Source organism: Vigna umbellata, chromosome 5 (genome assembly GCF_029865625.1).
Source record: "Vigna umbellata cultivar VRB3 chromosome 5, Vumbellata_1.0, whole genome shotgun sequence".
NCBI lineage: Eukaryota > Viridiplantae > Streptophyta > Magnoliopsida > Fabales > Fabaceae > Vigna > Vigna umbellata.
The window spans coordinates 36,688,748-36,712,838 of NC_142169.1; the positions used below are offsets into that span (position 1 = coordinate 36,688,748).

At 31.4% G+C, this 24,091-nt stretch overlaps 3 protein-coding genes and 2 non-coding genes across 5 annotated transcripts; 2 read left to right on the top strand and 3 right to left on the bottom strand.

The window, feature by feature from the left end:
- The first annotated feature begins 31 nt into the window (after positions 1-31).
- Positions 32-3,549, top strand: LOC148198244 (protein LHCP TRANSLOCATION DEFECT-like). The gene is made up of 2 exons (XM_088115013.1): positions 32-339; positions 3,169-3,549. Exons 1-2 carry the CDS (start codon positions 64-66, stop codon positions 3,421-3,423), a joined length of 531 nt encoding a protein of 176 aa, XP_087971139.1. The 5' UTR covers positions 32-63; the 3' UTR covers positions 3,424-3,549.
- Positions 2,007-2,167, bottom strand: LOC148198245 (U1 spliceosomal RNA). The gene has a single exon (XR_015780022.1). It is a non-coding gene; the product is annotated as a U1 spliceosomal RNA (small nuclear RNA).
- An 852-nt stretch (positions 3,550-4,401) lies between the features above and the next one.
- Positions 4,402-4,560, bottom strand: LOC148198246 (U1 spliceosomal RNA). The gene has a single exon (XR_015780025.1). It is a non-coding gene; the product is annotated as a U1 spliceosomal RNA (small nuclear RNA).
- A 6,877-nt stretch (positions 4,561-11,437) lies between these two features.
- On the top strand, positions 11,438-13,661 carry LOC148198247 (septum-promoting GTP-binding protein 1-like). The gene is made up of 6 exons (XM_088091500.1): positions 11,438-11,817; positions 12,392-12,512; positions 12,625-12,721; positions 12,810-12,849; positions 13,173-13,256; positions 13,382-13,661. Exons 1-6 carry the CDS (start codon positions 11,485-11,487, stop codon positions 13,544-13,546), a joined length of 840 nt encoding a protein of 279 aa, XP_087947626.1. The 5' UTR covers positions 11,438-11,484; the 3' UTR covers positions 13,547-13,661.
- A 9,467-nt stretch (positions 13,662-23,128) lies between these two features.
- On the bottom strand, positions 23,129-23,934 carry LOC148198248 (uncharacterized). Its single transcript, XM_088116239.1, has 3 exons — positions 23,875-23,934; positions 23,645-23,779; positions 23,129-23,554 (listed from the first exon to the last, which is right to left on the bottom strand). The coding sequence occupies exons 1-3, from the start codon at positions 23,932-23,934 to the stop codon at positions 23,129-23,131; spliced, it is 621 nt and encodes a 206-aa protein (XP_087972365.1).
- Between the last annotated feature and the right edge of the window lie 157 nt (positions 23,935-24,091).

Sequence of the window (24,091 nt, forward strand, 5' to 3'; positions counted from 1 at the left end):
CACACAATACAAAAGAAGTGAAACTTTCACTACAGAAGCTTGCTGTTTCAAAACTCAACAGCAATGGCTTCTATCTCATGCATCACCCACCACCCCGTCACTTCCAAGCTAAAAACTTTCTCCCCTTCACCTCACGCTTCTGCCTCAAACTTGGCTTCCAGGTTTCTGGGCACAAAAAAAAGTGTTGGGTGGCTCAGCCTCACCTCTAGTATTGGCCCCTCCAACGGCTCCAGAGCCACGTGCTGGTTCAGGTTCGGGAAGAACGGTGTTGATGCCGAAGGTGCTGGCATTTATGGCAGCCAGAGCCGTGATGACTTCGATAGAGATGATGTGGAGCAGGTTTGTGATTGAAGCTGTTAGAGAGTTGTTAGTTATTACAATTGTGTCATGCTTACGCATGTGGTAATGCTGTTCAAGTTCATTGTTGTTTGTGTTAGGAAATTACATTAAGTTAGGGGTAAGATTATATGTGCATGTTAGCTGTTTGGAAAATTTTGAGCTTGTGGAGATTTGACATGAGAGATTATGCCTATGCATAGCTGGTCTGTGTTTTGGGGGTGGTTTTAAGAAGTGGGGATATTTTTCATTTACATTAGGATTTTCTAATCTCATGTAGCAAGAAGAATATAAAAGTGAGTGCATGTTCTTAAAGGGGTTAGCGAGTTAGACTGAGGGAATCGATTTGGTAAATAAAGGCACATTCAGAGAATTAGAAAGTTTGTGAGGAAAGAGAAACTCTTCTTGGGAAGGAGAAACCCTTGGAGGGATTTGTTGTTCTTGGAGTCACTGTAGATTTCTTCTATTAGGCTGGAATGTTAATTTGGGTTGGAATTTCTACGATGAATAGATGTTTAAATCTGCTTGATCTTTTACCCAATTTTGAGCTGTGATTGACTCATCTTCCATATTGTTATTAAAATACCTTACAAACAAGTCTCACTAAGACATGATTGTCATGGAATAATATAAATTGTAACGGATTAGGCCTCTGCTCAAGGTAATCACTTAATACATTGAGAATGGTAATACACTTGTCAACTCATCTTGCCACATCTGCTAGAAAATAGATAGAAGTCCGTTCACATCCCATCCATTCTTTACCGTTATGCATTTTTGTTATGTAATCTTGAATCAATCAACTTATATGAACAATCTCTTACAATGTCATCAAATTTAAAAGGTTAAACTTAAAAAATATACTAGTACACCACCTGAAGAGACTTTAGGCCAACATCCCTTCTAAGTACAATACAGGTTATAAGGTGGAGGGACAGAGTGGTGTGAGGAAAGAAGATTGAGATATCAAGTCTATGGTTTCATAAAGAACTGATAAAAGAAACAGAATACTGTTGCAGTATTGAAATTGGAGATAGGGTGGAATGAGGTTTGAGACTTGGGTAGAAATATTTTTTACTGAGTTTACCTTTGCCATAAAGTTATTCCAATAGAAAATAAGCAAAGAATCTCCAAACATGATTCATTTCTTTTCTCAGGAACAACTTCCAGTAGACTATGAGAAGAGAACTAATTGACAAGTTTGACGTCACTATTTATTCCCATGTGCCAGTGGTCTATTCTTTCTTTCAAATCCATTTCTTGATGGTGAACTAAAAGAATATAGATTTTTCAAGTTCCCAAGGAATGAACATCAAGTTTTTAGACTGACTGCTGTAGCAAAGCCCAGTCTATAAACTGGTTAAGGTATCAAAGACTCCATCTAGAAAAGCAAACCATCCCGATATTTTCAAATGTTCCAACTTAATAGGATATTCTTTGATTTAAGCCACATTGGTAGAAGTTTATTCCACTGATAATATACATTCCCTTATTCAACCATTCTCTCAAACAAAGTCCTATAAAACAAACACAATACATACTGAGCAAACCAATATTCATCTGCAACATATGATAATATACTTTAATAACCCTCTACATCTAGACCGACACAAAAAGTTAATATCAGGGAATATAAATATAACTATTATTAAACATTAGAAATAGGATTAATAGGGGCCGCGCGAACGCAGGCCCCCACTTCAACAAATTATGACATAGGCTCTGTCACTAGGACAGACCTTAGAAAAGCACCCATTCAAAGTGCAATGAAAGTCACTTTTCTAGGCCATGGACCTTCTTGATCGCCCATTGACCCTGTCCAGGTAAGTATTTTGCTCTGAGTGACACATTTCATATTTGTAGTCTATTATTACTGTTACTATATCTATCATTGTCGATGTGGGATTGGAACAGAGTTAACTGGTACTTCTGTTCGTTGGACATTTGTTTAGCTTTAATATCACTCCGACTAAGAAATTGAGCGTCCAATAAGAAAATTACGTGACGTTTAACACTGATGCTACTCCACTCTGCAAAATTTTATAGTCAAACTACTATCACAAAGATGTAATAAAATCATTATCTCAATTTCGTTATATCTATTCAAAATATTTTTTGTTTGATTTTTAGAGTAGTCTCACTTTTTATGAAAGAGAAACTCTTGGAGGAAAGTTCTTATTCTCATCCTTATTAGTTTAATAAGATTGTTCATGTCCTGTTATTGCTTACATGCTTCCATTTCTAGGATAAGATTGGAACTTTTTAACAGTTTTTTATAATAATAAAATTGTAAGTAAACAAAAGGAGAAAGTAGGCAAGAACATAATTGAATAAAAGAGACAGTAATGAAGCCCTTATTATTTTTCTCTACTAGGAGTTTACAGCTACTAAGGAATGTGAATGATGTTTGTTGATTCGAAATTTTAAACTTCTGCAACTGTTAACTATTATGCATTTACTAGGATTTGTTCTTGGAGTCGCTCTAACTGCAATTTAGTAAATGGAAACTTAATGACTAGAGCATTAGTTACAAAACTTTAGTAAATGGTAACAATGAGATGAATTCATCATAGTGATATCTTGAGAACTCAAACATTTGAGTCACAGATAAGTCAAGCAAACACTTTGTACGACTTTTCTCTGCATTAGTTTATCTAAATTGTTTGTGTATTATTCAGTTCAAACTGTAACTCTATTGGGTATCTATTTTATTCTAACTTTCATTTACTTTTCCTGTTCTTAGATTGACTTTCCATGGTAATTTTGGAAATTCAGTTTTGGAAGAGAAAGTGGTTTTATTTCATATAATTCACATTTGATAAAATTATACAGTACTTCAACTACATGGGGATGCTAGCAGTAGATGGAACCTATGATAAAATGGAAGCCCTTCTAAGCCTAAACATCCACCCTGTGGACATCCTTCTCCTATTAGCTGCATCAGAAGGTGACAAGCCAAAAATTGAAGAACTCCTGAGAGCTGGAGCAAAATATGATGTAAAAGATAGAGAGGGTAGGACCGCATTGGACCGAGCCAACGAAGAAATTAAAGAATTCATTCTTAATTTTTCAGTGCAAAGGGCATGATTTGTTTGTTTCCACCATAAGCATGCCTATTCAGCTACATAGTTGCTAACATTTTGATAACTTTTGAACTCTGTTAGTTTATATGCTTTGGATTAATCATCAGAATGGATTTTAATACCCATAAAACCAAGACTTCTTCGTGTCCATGACAATAAAATTGGTTCAACATATTTAAATTATTACGTCAAACATAATCTTACGCAATTACAAATAAAAAATATAGACATGCTTAACAATCAAAAACATGTTTTTATTCTAACAATATTCTATATTTTGATCTAATGGACTTGTTTTATAACGAGTGAAGATAAACTAAAATATCTTTTATTTCTGGCATAACCAACAAACTTAAGTGAAATATTGCTAAAGGACAAGTATTTTAGCAAGAGTCTTGATTAGGAGTTTAATTTTAATGCATGCTTTACTGAAAATTGTCAACTTGTTACCCTAGATATAATTTTTAAAATAATTATTACAAAAACTAAATTTTTAAATCAATTCATAATTAAATTATAATAGAAAAGAGTCTTAATTCTTCTAAGGCATTATAATTAATAAATTCAGTCATTAGTTCCAAAGAAGTTCATTAACATGCATGCAAGCTTAGTTAAAACTGTTGACCCCTTGAAGAAAGTTAGGTTTTGAGATATAGGTTTGGAAATGAAAACTAAATTCTGCATGAACATGTATTGAAAGATATCCAAACTTAGTTGTAATTCTGAGATTAAAAGCATCCAACTTTGCAACTAAACTGAGGTATGCTTCATATCACATACAACCTTCAAAAATGTAAATTAAGTACAGAAACAAAGTTAGCTTCATTATTTGAGAAAAGATTCTGCTAAACTAATGGAACAACATCCTGAAACCCACATATTGATTGAATACAACAGAAAAACTGATGTAACATATAGATACCAACTAAATAAATAACATCAAGTAACTCAGAACGGTGCAATACAATTTTAACTAGAACTAAAGGAGCCGCGCGAACGCAGGCTCCACAAGCACAAATTATGACATAGGTTCTGTCACTTGGACAGACCTTAGAATAACACTCCTTCCATGTGCAATGAAGGCTGCCATTCTAGGACATGGACCTTATTGATCATCCATTGACCCTGTCCAGGTAAGTATGTTGGCTGTGCTGGCACATCTTACATTTGTAGTATAATCTTCCCGTCAGTGTAACTAGTATTTTCAATGTGGGATTTGACATATTACCTAATGGTTAGATCAAAGATCCCAAAGTACTTACAGTCAATGCTTCATCACACCTAAATATAACAGCAAAAGACAGTTATTTACTTTTTAAGTTGATTAAATAAATCTAGTTAGCTGAAATACTTTAAAAAATTATCTCATGCCTAAATTAAAGAAACAGACAATACAATTATATATTTTTCTTGTCCAGAAAAAATTATTATAAAAGTCTTTATTTATCCTTGCACTTGATTATACATGTGGATATAAATATATATATATTATATTATGTATTATATATTATATATTATATATTATGTAATCAACATAAAAAAAATGGCAGATTAAAATTACTACAAAATTAGGTTGGTTTTTTTCAAGCATGAGAATAATCTATATAATATAATTCTTATATCATACATCTGAAAAATTGGTTAAACAAACCATAATAATGTCAAAGTATTTTCTGCAGGCACAACACTCATTCTCCTTACGGAGGAAGAGTACCAAGAAGGAGGAGGACGAGTACTTTCGAGAGTAAAGACTGAATTCATGGAGTTGAAATCTTTGTAAGGTACATCTTTAGCTTTGTAAGAACAATTGGTGCTCACTGTAGGGTCGAACCTACGACCACAAGGTTAAGATCAGTTACTCCCTAAGGTAGCACCTTCACTAGTGTCGAGCAATATGGCCTTTAACTTCTTCCTATTTTTCCCAACATCTTTTTACTTAGGAGGCACAATTATTTTGCTGCCACTAACAATTCGATGAGTGTCCACCTCTTTTCCTTGTGGGTTAGGAATGACATTCTTATTGGTCTTCTTAGCCTCATCGACTAATTGATTCTTAAGGCGACGAAAGATGTCCTCATCCCCTCCTACTTTAGCAGCATACTGAGCAATATAACCTACAAGCACCACAAAATGCTTCGATCAATTTAGAAAATGTTTCAGTTACAACCTATTATACACTTACCTTACAAATTAGTAGTTTTAGCATTCTGTCTGGGTGTTTTGTCTTAGTTATTTCTCTGTTTCCTAAAATCCTAAGTGTTTTCCTAAGATTTTCTGTGTTGGGGAATTTAGTTCTAAGTCTTGTGTTTTCATCCTATGATGTTTTCATATTATTATTCCGTTTAATGTTATTTGGTTAAACTTCAAAACATGAGAGTATTTAGGCACATAGACGATTTTATTTTAACATTGTTCTTGTCTTATAACAACACAATACAGAATATGTCCTAAACATCTGCATTTCGTGGAAGTTTCTTATTAAGAATGATCTTCCTCTTTGTTCTTGCATTTCGTGAATTGTTTATGTCAACGTCTGGAAAATTTGAACCAAAGTGTAGAGAAAATATTATATTTCGATAGTACAAATTTTATTTAGTGTAAACTTGAATGACAACACAATTACCTCAACGTGTTAACTTGAAACATGAATCCTTCTTTTTGCATCTCTATCACTTCATTTGCATCTACACTCAAAATGAAAAACTTAAAATAATAAACATGATTTGTTTTTGGCTATTTTATACTACACTTTGTCACTTTTCGAGGTTGACTGTTAAGATTTTATTTTTACAAGTTCATTTTGAGTAGAATTTTATTAATTGATGTGCTACTTTTGATTGTTGTATTTGGTGAATCATTTTCATTCAAAACCGGGATAGCTGGGCAAAAGTAAGTGTTAGAACAAACATATTAAATTCATTTTAATTGTGTTATTTGAGTTTAACAATTAAAGCATCATAAGTATTCAATGGCAATAATAAGCATAGGATGAATAAAAAAACCTAAACCAAAAAAATAAAAAAACTTAACATAAAGCAGAAATACAAATACAAATAAAAATACCATTACATATAAAATTTGTGATAACATTTTTAAACTTGTACAACAAATACATATAACAAATACGAACAATATAAAAACATCAAAAAGTCTTCTTAATAAGTACACATACTTAACCTTCAATCAATATTTTCCAAATATCGAATACAAACAACATAAAAACAATAAAAAGTCCTCTTAATAACTACACATACTTAAACTTTAACCCAATGTTTTTCAAATATCAAATACCAACCAAATAAAACCAACAAAAACTCTTGTTAATTAGTACACATACTTAAACTTTAACACAATGTTTTCCATATTATAAAAGTCAATTTTCAATTTTGATATTTCTTCTTAACATCTTCAATGACAACTTCTTTTTTGACAATAAAGAAGTTTCAGAGTCTCTTTTAAAGGGAGGGACAACTGCATTGATGCTCAAATCAAATATTAGATTCTCAAGATAAGTTTATCCTTTAGAGCGTAAAATAAATTTCAACATGAGTTAACGATATAGGAGTCAAATCATCACTCTCAACATGAGTCCATCCTTTAGTGATGAAATCATCACTTAGACTCTCAACATGGTTCAATTCTCTACCCTCTTTGAGTTGTTCATGTTACTAACTTCCTTGGGGGTTCTATGATAATGTAGTGGCCATTAGGATGGTCTCCAGAATAAAAATAACATCTCATGACTTGTTAAGATGAATCTTGTGCAGATGTTCCTCAATGCATTTTGATAATTTGTTTCTTTAACTCTTTTATTTGTTGAGAGATGATCTTATTTTGTGCTAAGATGGCATTCTAAGTGTCCAACTCAAATACTTCTTTCTTAATAGGTGACTTTTATCATGATGGACGTGATGATCACTAGTTGTTAATGCCTTAATGATGTTCTTTCTTCCTTATCATCTTTGGTCATCATTGATCCTCTTGTTGAGGCATCTAATAGCAGACTCGTTTGAGGTCTTAGCCCATTATAAAACATGTTTAATTTAGCCACCTAATCGAAACCATGATTTTGGAATTTTTTAGCAATGACTTAAATATCTCCTAAGCTTCATAAAGATGCTCATCTGCACCTTGAGAGAATGTGGCTATAGCTGATTTGGCACTCACATATTTGGATGAGGGAAAAGATCTTGTTAGAAATTTTCTCCCCACCTCTTCTCATTTGTTAAAACTCTAGTTGGGGCATGATTGCAGCCGCGTTTTGGCTCTTTCTATCAATGAAAATGGAAAAATCTTGAGATAAGTTGCGTCCTCATCTTCATCTTTTACTCTTATAGTACCAATAGGTTCATAGAAGGTGGATAAATGGTTATAGGGGTCTTTGTTGTCTAAACTACAAATTGGTTTGACGTTATTAATGACAATAAACCTGACTTCATTTCTATTGTTTTTTATGGACTATCTATGCTGGAAAATTGTCTCAGTCCAAGACTTTTAGCATAGTCTTTTAGCTTTCTTCTAGGTCCAGCATCTCCTGACTTGATTTCTTCTTGAGATTGCTTATTTATTTCTAAAGTGGAAGGTTGTCCTTGTTGCCATGCTTGTCTTAATTGTTTCTTGTGTTTTTTGTCATGTTGTTTCTTCTTGTAGTTATTTCAATCTTAGGATCAAACAACAAATCTCCAACTCGATTTTTACTTTACATATACAAAAGTTCCAAGAATAAGTGAGCGCAAAAAAGTAGATGTTAAGATAAAACTAACTCTATAGATTTGAACAAATTTACAACAAACCTAAAAGTGATCACATATTTTTTATAAAAATTTAGAATCAAATCCACGATAACAACGCCAAAAACTTGATGACCTCTTGGGTTGTGAGTAATCACACTGAAAAGTGCACTGGTTCAACTGTAATACCAAGTGTCATATCCATAAGTATCTAATCAAATTTTATTAGAACTCGTGATGTTATTTGAATTTGTATTTAAAATTGTTTGATTGTGAAATAGATTGATCCAGAACTTCAAAGTAAAATGGATAACTCAATCAAATAATGCGTGTTGAGATTAGATTTCACAACTTTGTCCTTAAGTGTGGTTAGTGTTTCATTGGATTAACAACCTTCATTCATTGTTCCTCGAAGTACTCTAATGTAATTGTAGACCTATGTTTGCAACCTAAGACTTAAAGACATTCAAACTATGTGTGATTTCTCCACTCCTGATGAATGAACTATTTGCATTAATTTGAACAAGACTTTGTCACCAACTAAAGCATATAGATGCATGTCAACCACCAAACAACACTAAATGACTCAATTAGATCTATAAGATGAATTAATTTTTGCCTAACTCGAGTTATTTGTGCAATGGATGATTGACTAATCATATTAATGCAAACACTAGGTAGTTCAACAACTCATGATGATTCTAACAACTAATCATATTCCCCACGTCTCCTTTATTCTAAGAGATATTACAAGTGAAGTGAGAGAGAGGAAGACTAAGAGCCTGAGATGAAATTATGATATCAAAACAAGAGGTTTATCCCTTAATTTATAGAATTTTAGGTCTTGGTTGCAGCTCCAAACATGGTGGTCATTTTTAAGAGCTTTTCTTCTATGATGGGTTTCCTTATAGCTTAGACTTTGTTTTTAGTGTCCTCACAAAGCTTTCTTCAATGGTGGGTTTCATCCATGGTTGAGCTTCAGAGCTTTAGTGCTTTTGAGTGCTTCATAGTGAATTTTTCCTGCATGGTTCAGACATTATATTTTCTACTTGAGTTGTGGAAGCAAAAATTGAATTATTTTGAAACCGCCATAAAGTTCTCAACTTGTGATTCTAGGGCTCAAGATGTTATGCTCTATTTCTTCTAAAAGTGCTTAAATTCATGAGAAATTACATTAGTTTGTCACTCATGTTCATATCCAAATGGTTTCAGTGAATTTTAGGAAAAATGGAGTAAAATCTTAGCATATGCAATATAATCAATCAAGATAAGTTTTAAAATGCATGTGAATTATAAGTAAAATGAGCACTTATCACATACCCATTGTCATTCCTAATTGTCACAATCTTGATTTTCTTGTATATAATATATTAAGGACGAGACAAATTAACAACTTAATTACATTACACTGCTAAGTAATAGTGTTAGGCTAAGAACAAAGACTATCTCACCTAAAACACATATGCACTTGTCTTGAACTCGCACACTAATAATAAATTGGTACAATTAGTACAAAAAACTTGTGGTTTTAAGGTATGAGCATTTTAATTATATTGCATGTTTATTACTTATTACTCCTATGTTGATTTAGATATGAGAATGTCATTATAAAAACTTTCTACTCTTAGTTATGGATCCTCGGTCAAACAGATGACTAGTAAGAAGTTTGGAACATTAAGAGTAAGTTATGTAACAACATATGAAAATATGGTTCAACATGAAGAGTCTAAGCCAGAAATTTATAAATCTTGTATAAGAACACTTAACTTGAAGTATCTTTGAAACATCATTATTCTAATACTCAATTTTGGAAACTTGTGACATTTTCTAGCATAAGTGTTGGAATCTTCTTTTACACAAATCATCATTGATCATTGTAAAACGGGATGTCCATTTTTTTAATTTTTTCTGATCCCCGACATATGATTGTATCAAATGATTTAAATAATCTAATAAAAACAACTATAACCTAATAATTTAAAATTTTAATTATTTTTCACATGTTTTAATTTTTATTAAATTCAAACAACTTTTTTTTTATTTTACTTTTTTCCTCTTGCCCTTTTATATGTGCTTATGATAAAACGTACGTTTGATTCCATGAAAAACATGGGAATAAAAGAAGAAACAACACTCTTTCTACATTCATTTGGATAAATTCCTTGTTATCATAACCACTCTTTTTAATTTTATCATTTTTACCATCTTTTTGTTATCTTAAAAGCAGAACACGCAAACAAGTCACAAAAACGCTTAGATATGGACAAAAACACGTACATAAGCCTTGCTATCGTTATTTACGAAACTACCCTCTGTTCAACTACTACAATACCCTCACAATTTTTTCTTCCATCATAGCCGGCCACATGGACTCCTTTGGAGTCTCAGAAATATGAGTCAAAGCGCCTCAGATTGACCTCTTTCTTTCTTTGTGATATGCAATAATAGAAAATATACATTTAAATAAAAAAAAATAGATATTTTTATACATTGTTTTGGTATTGAAAATATATATGATTCGCTCGCTATATCCAATAGTTTCCTCTTAAAAGTCGAAAGAAAAAATTAAATATGTTTTTTATTAAACTTTTTAAAATATAGATAAAATTATGACATCGATTCTAATTTTAAAAACAGAACATATTAAGTACAAAATTACACTTGTAATAATATTCAAGAATGGAAAAATAAATCAACTACTTCAGCGATTATGTTCATATCACATATTTAGTTTATAATTCTATGTAATATTAGCATGTTAATTAATTTAAAAATTAAATATATTTTTAATTTTTTAATTTATAAGTAAAATTGGTTTCATTTATCGTATAAAACACGTTAATTCTTCAGGGGTATTGATTTTTAATTGAGATATGTAATGGTCATGCTAAGTTAAATAGTTCAACTAAGAAAGTTTAACACTGCCAATTGAAGATATATTTCATATATTTTTCATATATTAATGAAATGTAAAGATCAGTTTTGAATGAACATTTAAACATTTTCTTTCTTATTTTTTATATTTCAAGATCTATAATCGTTATTGGTTGGTTGAAGAGTAATTAATTGTTCAAGGAATGTCCATCATTAATATTAAATCCATAAACCAAACAACTTTCAACTTTAAGTATTGGGGAATATTATTAAAAAAAAAAAGGCACGGGAAAAAAGAACTTTATTGTTTATTCTGTCAAACCAAAAAGAGAACAATTAACAATTTAAACATATTGAATGCACAAGAATTTATGCTTCGTTGATGGGACCAAAGTAAAGCGATGAAGTAATGAGCATAGAGAAAAGGTAGCAGAAGAAGAAGAAACAGACACCACTCTTCCATGGCCAAAATCATTGGCAAGAGCAGAAGAAGAACAACTCAAGTATGTCACAGAATGGTTCATCATGTCAACCTTAACTGCAACCTGTTCCATAGGGTGTCCTTTCTTGGTCGTTTCATCTGGGACAGGATCTTTCTCTGCTGTCTTGGAAGGCCTTCACCTGCCCCTTACCTCAGACTGCCCCTCCGTAGCCTCCCTTCCACGGCCACCGTGCACGGTGGCTCCTCCCTGCATGGACACCCCATCACCACCCCATGTGACTCTGACTCTGATTTGGTCAATCTCAAGATCAGTTTGCTTGGTGATTGCCATATTGGAAAAACCAGTTTTGTGGTACTTGTTTTCATGCTTTAATATATAGTTTATTCCTTGCTTCTGTTTCACTTTTCATTCATCTGAAATGTGTATCAGTTGTTTTTCCTTGGTTATTGTCATATTGGAAAAACTAGCTTCAAGTTTTAATTTGATCTGTTCCTAGCTTTTGTTCAGTTTTCATGCATCTAAAATGGGTATCAATGGTTTATGCTTGGTCATTACCATATTGAAAAGAAAAAAAACTAGTTTTAAGTTTTGATTAGTTTCAAACTGACTTTTGTTTCACTTTTTACTTATCTAAAATGGGTTTTAGTTCTTTTGGCTGGGTATTTTTCTTCCGGGAAAAACCAGTTTTGGGTTTCTTAGCTTTTGGTTTCACTTTTCACATATGCAGTGTTGGTTTTCTTTATGTTTTTCATTAGGAACAAACATTGACACTTACGTTTATGTTTTAAGTACAAGATTTGTTTGTCCCTGAAATTTATGTGACCCCAGAAACTTGGGTGGAAAAAAGATTTTCTTTTTCTCATTAATTTATTATTATTTTTTTCCATTTCTTGTTTTGATATATGAGTGTGACTACTATTTTCAGACCAAGTATGTGGGGGACGAGCAAGAAAAGAGGAGCTTGCAGATGAAGGGACTTAATCTGATGGACAAAACATTATCAGTTCAAGGAGCAAGAATTTCTTTTAGTATTTGGGATGTTGCAGGTGTTTAAATTTTAACTTTTCTTTGAACTTTTAAGGCTTTTCCGGGCTTGTAACTTTAGGTGAAGTTTTAATGGTGAATAATTTCAGCTGGTGTATGTATGTATGTATGTAGGTGACACAGGTTCTCTTCATCAAATTCCAATGGCTTGCAAAGATTCAGTTGCGATTTTGATCATGTTTGATCTCACCAATCGTTGTACACTGAACAGGTAGCTGTTTCCTTCATGATCTGTGGAAACATTTTGACAGCAAAAATGCAAAGATATTTATTTACCTTTTTGTGTTTATGTATTGCAGTGTTGTGGGGTGGTACAGTATGGCAAGAAAGTGGAACCAGGTACAAAAATTCAATTTCACATGGTCAATAATTTTGAAATTACATGAATTCATTGTGTGTGGTACAGATAATTAATACCTTTAACTGCTTAAAGTTAGTTTCAAATTCTTTTCACATGGAATAGTACAAAGAAAAGGACAAAGCACATGCATGATTTTTACAAAGGTTTAATGACCCTTATGATTTAGGATAAGTATGTGGTGTAAACTTCTTACTGAGACCAAACAGAGAACATATTAGTGATTGTTTTTGTGAGTTAAAATGGAAAAATCAGTGTCATTCATTAATGAACTCACTGATGTTGTTCATTTTATTTACTACAGACTGCAATTCCCATTCTGATAGGAACCAAATTTGATGACTTTGTTAGACTTCCTCCTGATGTGCAATGGACAATTGTAACACAGGTAAATGATTATTGCTGAGTAGAAGATTTCAAACATGTGAGATTGAAGAGTGTTTTGATTGACTGAGTCTTGTTTTGATTATTGGTAAGTATGGATTAGTGATGATGAAGTTTGATTACCCACAGGCAAGGGCATATGCAAGGGCAATGAAAGCTACGCTTTTTTTCTCAAGTGCAACCCACAATATAAATGTCAACAAAATCTTCAAGTTTATCATGGCCAAACTCTTTAACTTGCCATGGAAATTGGAACGAAATCTGACACTAGGAGAGCCCACTATTGACTTTTGATATGTATTTCACATTTATATGTAAATAGCAGGACAAAGAAAACAACATTTTAAAGGGAAAAAAAAACATTCATATTCACTAAATTTTGTTTGGTAAAGTTTATTATACGAGTAAAAGTTTTTTTTTTTTTACTGAGTAGAAAAATGGGAAAATTTATTGATTATAAGAAACAAGATTTATCATTTGATGGATGTTAGATAAATCGAGTCACAATTATCACTCAAGTTGTTACTTTTTTAAATAGAAAAATTAATGATTATAGTTTTTAGTCTAGTGATAAATGTTCATAGTACTACATGTTTCCAGTTGTAACTTAGTATTTAATTTTAAAAGCAAACATTTCTAATAAATCAATTTTTAGTTAAGAAAAAACCAATATACTAAAACCAACTTTAATTAAATTTTAATTATGTAATATATATTATTATTATCTTTAATCCTTTTCACGATAAAATCATTCTTATTATTTTTAATATTTTCTTTAACACACAAAGATACCATTCCAATGAATCAAATTCAATTTTCTCATTAAGTTTTAAATCTCAACTTAAATCTATTTTTTGCTCCAAAATACAAGTGTAAGCGTTAAAACAATTTATAATATTCAATATTTGAAAATAACTCGAAGCAATTATAAATAGCTTAATTTAATCCATCTTTTAAAAAAATTAAGTACTTCTAAAACAATTTTTAAAGTTGGTCAGTTGGTTTCTACCAAATTTCAATTGCCTTTGTCATGATGTTATATTTTTTATCAATATTTTTGTTCAAAAATTAACATAGTATTCAAAACACAAATATTGGCGAACCATGTATAAATAATTCTAAATTTCATTTAAAAGTTAAATTATAGTTCACAGAATCAGTGAAGGAGCTCAGAAGATTCATATCCCAAATTTTTTTGTTATTCTTTTATATATGCAAATTATAGTATAAATATTTTTTTTTTAATTTTAGAATATTTTACATAGTTAATACCTCTAAAATTGTTATGCAGATAAAACTGAGAAAAGTATAAAAACGGACACAATAACATGATTGAGAGGTATTTTATAATAAGATTAACCTTATTCTAAACTAAAATTTATTCATATAGAAATTATCCATGACAAGGGAGCCAGTAATATGAATTTGAAAAGGTGAAAAATGTAAAAAATAATAATTAGAAAGAATATGAAGCGAAAAAGAAAAGAGAAACGGGTTTAAGACCTTATCACTGGCCCTCTATTTTTAAAATAAAAGTATTTTATAAACTCTAAATCTATAGTTTAATCTTCCGATGAATATTTATTTCTTTTATTTTCTATATTTCAATTAATTAATTTTTTTTGTAATTTCTTGAATTTTTCAATTTAAAAATTTAGCTTAATTCATAACTATATATATAAAGAAGATTATCTTTCTTGTGTCTACAATTATTATTCTTATTTTACCTTTTATAATATAAATATAATTATGAAGACATGAAAATGAAATATTTATTATTATATATAAAGAGTATTTCTTCTTTTGCATTCACGATTATTATTTTTATTTTACTCCTTACATGAAGAAAATAAAATGAAAAATAAAAAAGAGATGAAACTTTGACCAGTGTCATAGTAAAATTCTATTATAATTGTTGGTTCCTTATACCTATCATAACAAATAACAAATGTAAATCTCTAATTACAATCTTTCTTCAGTTCATTCAAAGCTTTCACTTCATTTTCGAAGCACTTCTCTCTTATTTGTTTTCCCGCACACTTTGCGAATCATTGCCTCCACTTTATGATAGATATAATTTTTACTTACTTTGTAAATACTATTGTACCTAAAGATAGACTAAAAGTTATAAACTAGTAAAAGTAACTAAATTATAAAGGTGGGAAAATGTGTCAGTTATAGTGTTATGAAATAAAATTTAAATAGTTTTAAGTAAAGAATTGTTTTAATTTTAAAATATAACAAACTGTAATTTTTTCTTCTTTTTTTTAGTTTTTTCTTTTTTTCATATTTGTCTTTTATGTTCTAGCTATACATCTTACAGTGGTCCTGGCTATAAAGAAAAAAATAGAGTCGGATAAAACGAAATCTTGAAATGTTGTTTATGTAAGATGAGCTATATTCAATTTCTAATTGATGCTTCTTTTTTACCATAATGAACAACCACGACTCATAAGGATTGAAAAAATAATAATAAGTGGAATAACAAACTGCACCACACTCTCAACATAAATAATCAAGAAAATGAAAAAAAAAAAGAAGAAATATTCAAAAAATATCCACAATAAACAAAATAAGAGAAAGACAATGAGATAGGAAGAAATACCTAAATTCGAAGGGTAATGAAGAACAAAAAATTGTAGAATAAATAGAGAAAAAAAAAAACTGGTTGGACAGTTCTATATAAAACTTGTCAAAATATGTCATATTATATAAATCGTGCAAACAAGATAAAAATATTGTATAACGAAAAAAATATGTTCAACGTGGTGGTAAACATTGACATATGTATATCAATGTATATTATACTTAATGACATTACGATATCATCGCCTATTAATATAAAATTATAAATATTTAAAAAATGTACTTAATATAATATTATAAATATTTAAAAAAATGTACAAACATACGTGAATATTTTTGAAGTTAAAGAAATGTCTTAAAATACCGAAATTACAAAAGCAACCAAATAAAGAGATTAATTTCTTTTAAAATCATTTAAATCAAGTGATTAAACCAATATTTAATTCAAGAATACAAAATTTATTTGAATATGTTTTTATTAGTAATAAATTGGTGATTTTCTTATAATATTTCTCTTACTTTTACCTTCTTCACTTCATCTAAAAAAAGTAATTAAATTAAAATTGAAAGATGAATACGTTAATCAATAAGAAAATAATTAAAATAGATTATTGAAAATTTTGTATATTTATATATCTATATCTTGATACAGATGTAACTTTTTCTAGTATTATTTTTAATTAAATATTTTTATCTATTAATAAATAAAAATTTTATTATGTGATCAAAATAACATAATCGATCACAATCCAATAAAATCAGCTAATTATCTAGTTAATTTAAATATTTTTATATCGATAAAAAATATGATTTTTAAACTTTTACCATATTTATTACAACATTAATTATTTAATCAATTAAACTCAAACGAACTTTAACATCATATTACCTTTAGCAAATATTCTCAGAGAAAAGAAAGTATAACATTAGAACAAGTGACTCCTCTATCTAACATTCGAATCAACACCCGAAATAAAATTAATTAGGTAATATGATAAATTAAGTAATTGAATAATTTTTTATTTCAACATAATTAAATAGTTCTTTTAAATTAACGGTTATATATTTTAAAACGTATTACTTTCATGATATTTTATTACTTAATTATAAAAATAATAAAATTATAAAATTGTATTTTTATATATAATAAAAATGTAATTACAATGTATTTTCAATGGAATGGTTTATATATATGTTATTTTTATATAAATATCAAATACAAAGAAAAGTGTATATATATATTGTTATACATATCCTATACCCAAAACACGTATAAATTTGTTTACTAAAACCATCATTCAACAAACTAATTTTATTACGCTTTTGTCAAAACGATTTAATTTTTTTTTATCAAATTATTACTATGAGTAAATTTTTAAAAGTTTATACAAATAAGTAAAGTGTGTTTTTGAAATATGATATCAAAAAGGAAAAACAAAATCATGTTTTCCAAACACATTTTCAAACTAATAAACGTTATATTTTAAATGAGCAACTTCAATTTACTATTTTTTTTAGAGAAATTATGTTTTTTACAAACGACTTCTTCTGATTTTTCAACTTCCGTATTTTTTTATGGAAAATGATACTTGAACAATCACTTTTGACAACATTTGGACACGGGACAAGTGTCCAAATGGTAGTGATCCACGTGGAAAAGTAAATTGAAAATGAAATATGACGTGGAAAGGGAGTGGTCAGGGTTTGAAGGTCCGCGTTTCAAATTTGAAATTCAATTTGGAACAATTGTGGAGAGAGAAGCGAAGGTTCAGAGAGAGAGTGTGTGTAACCTAGAGAGAGGCCGAGAGAGTTGGAGAAAGGGAGTTCGAGAGAGAGAGAGGTCCGACGGACTGCTTGCCGAAGTGCCGCCGGACAACGTTGAAGGCCGTCTCGGAGCTATTCAACCCCTCCAGCCGGTTCCGATTCACGGTCGCCGCAACTCCGACGTTGGCGAACGAACCGAAGACGGCGTCGTCTTCCCTCCGGCCCAGCGAACTAGGGGCGCGTTCTTAGTCTCGCTTCGTCCCACCTGCTTCCCTCCCTGTGGCGGACCTTTGCATTGACCGCCGGAGTGCCGCCGGAGCATCGCCGGAGTGCCGCCGGAGTGTCAACTGTACAGTGGACGAAAAAGAGGGGTTTTCCGGGTTGTTAGTCCCACCCACACATTTTTCTTCCTGTGTGTTCGAACCGGCACACGTTGTGTTCACCCAAGGTTCGTTTTTTTATTTGAGTGGAATGAAGCTTTAATATATGTATGGTATTGTTTGTGGATGATTTTGGTTATGTATGATACGTTGTTAGTAAGCTGTAAAAATATGACTTGTTGGATGGCGGTGGAATGTTGTTTATGTATGATGGAGGTGGTTTGTTAATAGTATTTGTTGGATGAATTAAATGTGTGGTGATTGATACTATGGACATGAGAACATAAACATTATTCTTTTGACGATACTGAAAATGTTTATGGAATAGAGGACCTCCAAAAATAGATGAAATAAATGTGGTGGGATGAATTGAGTTTTTTAGAAGGTCGTTTGATATAAATAATGATATTGTGTGGTTCTCCATTTGTTGTTCATCCTTTACAATTTGACATATAATTGAAGTCTATTGCATTTTGTAGTGTTATTGATTTTTATAGATGTTTTTTGGTTAATCTTACATTGTTTTTGTAATTTTGTTGGATTGGTAGTCATGGATTGCACAAAAGAAGAAGGTTACAAGAATGTAAGTAGATTTAATATTATCAAAACTTATAACTTTCTTTGAAAAGAGGGTATGATGGTTTTTTTGTTTGAAAAGAGGTTATGATGGTTTTATTGTTTGAAAATGAATTGTAGTTGCGGTTGCGGGCATGGAGTGACACAAAACCGATAGTCGACCTTAATTCTATACTACGCCAAAGTGATAGGACACGTATCGAGGAGACTCCATTCAAGTGGTGTCTTTATATGAATAGTCCAATTGAGTTCTGCAGTCCTTTGTTCAAGGAAATGGTTAGACGTTAGGTTTGCCGCAACGAATGTTTTGTTTTGAAGCAAACAATGGTACCATTTACAGTTGGCGATGTTTGCATGGGTTTAGGGTTGGGTGTTGGTGGTTTAGATGTAAATTTTGATGATAACTTTGATGTTGTTGTTTGTCATCAATTTTCGTCAAAGTCGTTCACTCTAAAAGATGTCATACATAGGATAAAGTTCTTAATACAAAATAATGACATGGATGTTGATTGTGTTTGTCGTTTGTATATTTTAGTTTGTTTTATTGTTTTCTACTTTCCTAGACATTCAAAGGTAGTTAGTAACATGCCTTTTACAGTATTAGATAACATCGATAATTTGTACCAATATAATTGGGCAAAAGCTGTGCACACATTTGTGGTAAATAGTTTAGGAAATGCGTCAAGGATGATAAGGCAACGTGACATAAGGGACCTAGGTCTCAGTGGGAATGTTGCAGTGTTGCAGGTAAGAATTTTAAAATTTTATTACGTTTCATGTGGCCGTAATTTTTTTATTATATGATTATCGTTTTGGTTAATATTTGTTTTTTAGCTATGGGCGGTTGAACGTTTGGGTTTAGCGGACGGTGCACATCACATTGTCTTCCCGCGAATAATAAATTGGCCTTCGCTTAAGTTAAGGTCTAACAAAATAGAGGACTTGTTTAAACGGAAAGAGGTAAGTTAGGTCTTATTTTTATTTACATTTTTACGATATGTAGTACATGAATTGTGTTTTTTGTTATTTAATGATTACTTATATATGGATGTTTATAGATATGTTGGGAGTGGTTTTTGCGGGAGGAGGATCGTCGGAACTCAATCATTCGTGCGGTCCTTCATTTGGAACAAGGGCCAATACCGGAAGAGGATGGACATGAGTTAGGGTTGAGTTGGGAAGAAGTGGAGATGAAGAAAATTGAAGACAACCAAAGAAAAATGGTTGCAATGAATAAAGATTTAAGAACTTTGGCTACAATTGTAGGTGTTGGGAAGGAAGAAACAGAGCAACCTTCTTTTTTTAAAGAGGGTGGTACATGTGGTGTTGATGTTGAACGTGATGAAGTTGAAGGTGATGATGAAGAAGGGGATGATGGTAAAGCAGATGATGGTCATGTTGATGGTGGGGCAGATGGGGAAGCCCAATGTTTTGAAACAGTCAGGTATAGTGATGTAGGTGGTTGTTTCGAAGAAGAGAAGGAGGATGTTGAGGACGTTATGGATGTTACACCTCTTGTATGCATTGTGGCACAATATGATGATAATGAGGATGGTAATTTATTGAATGTAAATCCAAAATACTTGTACAACTTGGTTATTCCGTTGTGAAGATTCCATCACTACAAATGTTTGCCCTGGACTCTTTTGGGCACAAAAGAAAAGAACGACAAAAGATTGACAATGTCATTGTATGTGTAGTAATTGATGTTTACTTTGTAATTACAAATTTATAAGGGGAGTATGTTGTTTTCCAGGCACATAATCTTGCATTGCTTTTTGGACATTTGTTGAATTGTTCGGAAGACAAGAAACCATCATTGGAGGTACAACACTTGCATACTCCAATCCAACCAAACAAGTATGTTTGTAATGTTGATTTTTGTAAATATAATATTTTATTGTATAATTGATATGTTAAATATCATACTTGCTATGTTGGACTTGTTTTGTTGTAGATTTGATTATGGAGTAATTGTTTTGAAAATTATAGAGTTGTGGGATGACATTGAGAAATATGAAAGAAACACAATGCCCAGTTACACAACTGTAAGCTGTAAAAATTTATATGTTCTGGATCTTTCATACAAATGTTGCATTTGGTTCATGTTTTGTGCATTACTGTCTTTGCAGGAAGAACTACAACAAGTTAGGGAGCAATATGTTTGTCAATGGATTTTGGATGTGGACAACGTGCGGAGGAATCAAGTGTTGCAAGATTTAGGCATTTTGTAGAATGTTGGGGATTATTGATGAAAGAACACTTGTTGTTACAATTCATATTTATGTATTGGTTGCACATCAAATCTGATTTCAGAAATTGTTGAGAAATATATTTGGCAGTTGAAATTCAGTTTGTTGTACTTAATTGACTTACATGTGCAAACAGTTTTACCCAAGTACCTAGTTGGCCTTTTTGTGCAAAAAGTTATACCCAAGTACCCACTTATTTAGCCTTTGGTACCAGTTCTGGTCCTGCACCTGGAGCGTTAGCCATTGTGCTTTCTGTGGCACGAATTTGTTAATAAATTCCTAAATAATTGTTTCCAAATTACTCAGAAATAGAACAAATGAGCGAGAAGACATTAGGCACTCCAAAATGAGTGTGGTGTACCAAGAGAGTAGGGAATCTTTCATTTATGATTCTACCAATTATCCTGATATCTCATTGTTTGCGGTGAAGTTGACAAAATCACAATCACAGGGAAGTCATTTGGTACGTGGTAAATACAAGTTTTTTTGGAATATACTTTTCATAAATTCCACAATGTCAATTACTTGATATTTGTTACTGCACAGGACTTGCAAACTGCATTTGGGAATCTTATCAGGAGCAAAGGCTTGACACAGGTTATGCTCCTTGGACAAAAGGACGACATCATGTGTAGTGTTTTGGTTTTTGTCACTCGCAATTCAACAAAGTTTGGCAAAGGATGGAAGGAATTTTGCACGGAATATGGGTTGAAGGAGGGAGACGTCCTGCTGTTTGAGGTTAACAATATTGGAAATGACATTATAGTTGAAGTTTATATTAATGGATGTCCCTGTACTCTTATACATCCAATCTCAGTCTAAAGCATAATCTACATTATGAATTCATGTTAGTGTCTTTCAATATTTATGTTCTAATGAAAATCCAATTATTACTTCTTTGTGTCAACCATGTTGGTCTTCATACAATTGTTCTACTTCAACTTGCTTATTTTTTACTTAACTTCATTTCGTATGGTCAAATAAAATAAATAAATTTATTAAAAGCATTGCAATAAAACATTTGTTGTAAAAATCATCACTAACATTTCCCATTTACTGAATAATATACTAATAAATAATAAAAAACAATAATTTTTGTGTAACATGAATTAAAATATTGTAACAAACAAAAGGTTTATTACTAAATATTTGTTGACTTTTTACACATCAAAACACATGTCCTAAGTCAAATATTGTCTTCAAAATATTAAATATAATTATTGTACATAACTAGGACTTTAGTTAAAATATTTGGGTACTTATGTTATCAGTTTTGCACACAGGGGTTTGTGAACTTGTAAAACATCTTTCTACCTCAAAATGACTTGCATGTTGTAATAATATTTTGTTACGGCATCCCGCCATTTCCATCAACGTAAATTACACCTCAGGTCACCAAATAATTAACACAAATAACAAATGTAACTTTAAAATAAAATGTGGTTTAACACTGCAAATAAACGGGTACTTGTGTTATGTATTATGCCCACTACGGTAGACTTACTTCGACTTCAAGGTTTTCAACTACTCTTGTCAATTTCATAAAAAATGATGATAATACACAATAAAAAAACACACAGCATGTAAATTTTCTGAACGAAGAGCAATTGTACATTCCAATAACGTGTGGGATCGTAGTTCATATAATTGGGTACTTACTTTATAACTTATGCACACTAAGGTACACTACCTTTTTCATAAACGGTTTCAAGTTGTGATATTCACCATCATGCCGAAAATTATTATATTTTAACAAGGTTGCTAAATTATGAATAAATAACACAACCTATGTCCCAAAATTATGTTAAAAAACAACAAATGCACCTAACAAAACACAAATGTGATCATCGTTCAATTAAGTGGGGACTAATGTTATTACTTTTGCTCACCACGGTTACCTGAGTTCAACATCGACTTAATCAATTTGTAATGTTCAGTTTGAACAATGATGTTGTATGACCAACAATATATTTCAATTTAATTTGTTTGTTATGATTTCTGGTGTAACAAAAATAATAACCAATTCCAAAACCTAATTTCTTTCAACAACCATGCCAAAAACTCCATAGTCATGCCTCAAATTCCCCATCAATACCATACAAACTTCATTTCAAATAACTTTATTTCATGTTCATCCCACTTCATTTCAACTCCCTGGTTCTGTCATAAACCATTACAGACAACAAAAATCAAATCATGACAATTCAAAAAAGGATTCCAATGTTTTCAAAATTCAACCAACTTTTTCAACAAGATTCCAAACATCATAACATTATCTAAAACTTAAATTCCTAATGTAATACAACTTATTGAAGTACTCATTGTTTTCTTCTACCATCTGTAGTATAAGGACTTCTTTTTACGACACTCTTAAGCCGTATTCGGGGTTGCGCTTTCATACGATCATACATTAGGCTTTGTTGCATTTCAAAACCACCTTGAAACACCGGGGTTTGCTGCTCATGTTGAGCCGGTGTACTTTGACAACGATCTTCACTTCCCCACAACGGTTCTTCCACAAAATCTTCATTCTTATCTTCATTTTTTGCTTCAACCAACTTTCTTAAATCGTTAATACTACTTTGCATGTCCGCAATTACCCGTGTTTGTTCTTCTACAACAGAAATTAATTTTTCCTTATCTCCTCTATTTTGCTTCTTAAATGGAATACCAAATTTCTCACAAGCGTCTTTCACCATACCATAACAAAGCTCCTCTTTGGTCACACCAACATCAATAACAACCTGCAATGTCATTAACAATTTTGATTTCATAAAAACACAAATCATAAATTACTTTGCACCAACACATTCGTGTAATCAACAACTACTCACCGATCCCTTTGCCAAAGCAGTTTTGATAAACTTATCCCCAATATTCATATCAATCCAGTTCAACAACCTTGGGAATTTTGTTACCCGTGTACTATAGATGGACTTCGATGTCACAAAATGGTGACAAAACCATACCTGCAAATTTTTAATCCATCAACAATGACAATAAAAATGATGAAAACAATAACGAATTATTGTCTTTGATTAACAATTACATAACAAACATGTACCTGCAACAGGTAAGCACATCCTTGAACATGAATATGGCTTTTGCTTGTTTCATTATTCATTGTTGTTGAAGCACTACACACACTTTCAACAAAATACTGAAAAACTAAATTTCCCTAATTGTACTTAGCCACACACCCCAACTCCCAAACAAGGTCAAAAATAATTGGAAATACTACTCCACTTCGATTGGGAAGCAAGAACTCTGATATCCCTACC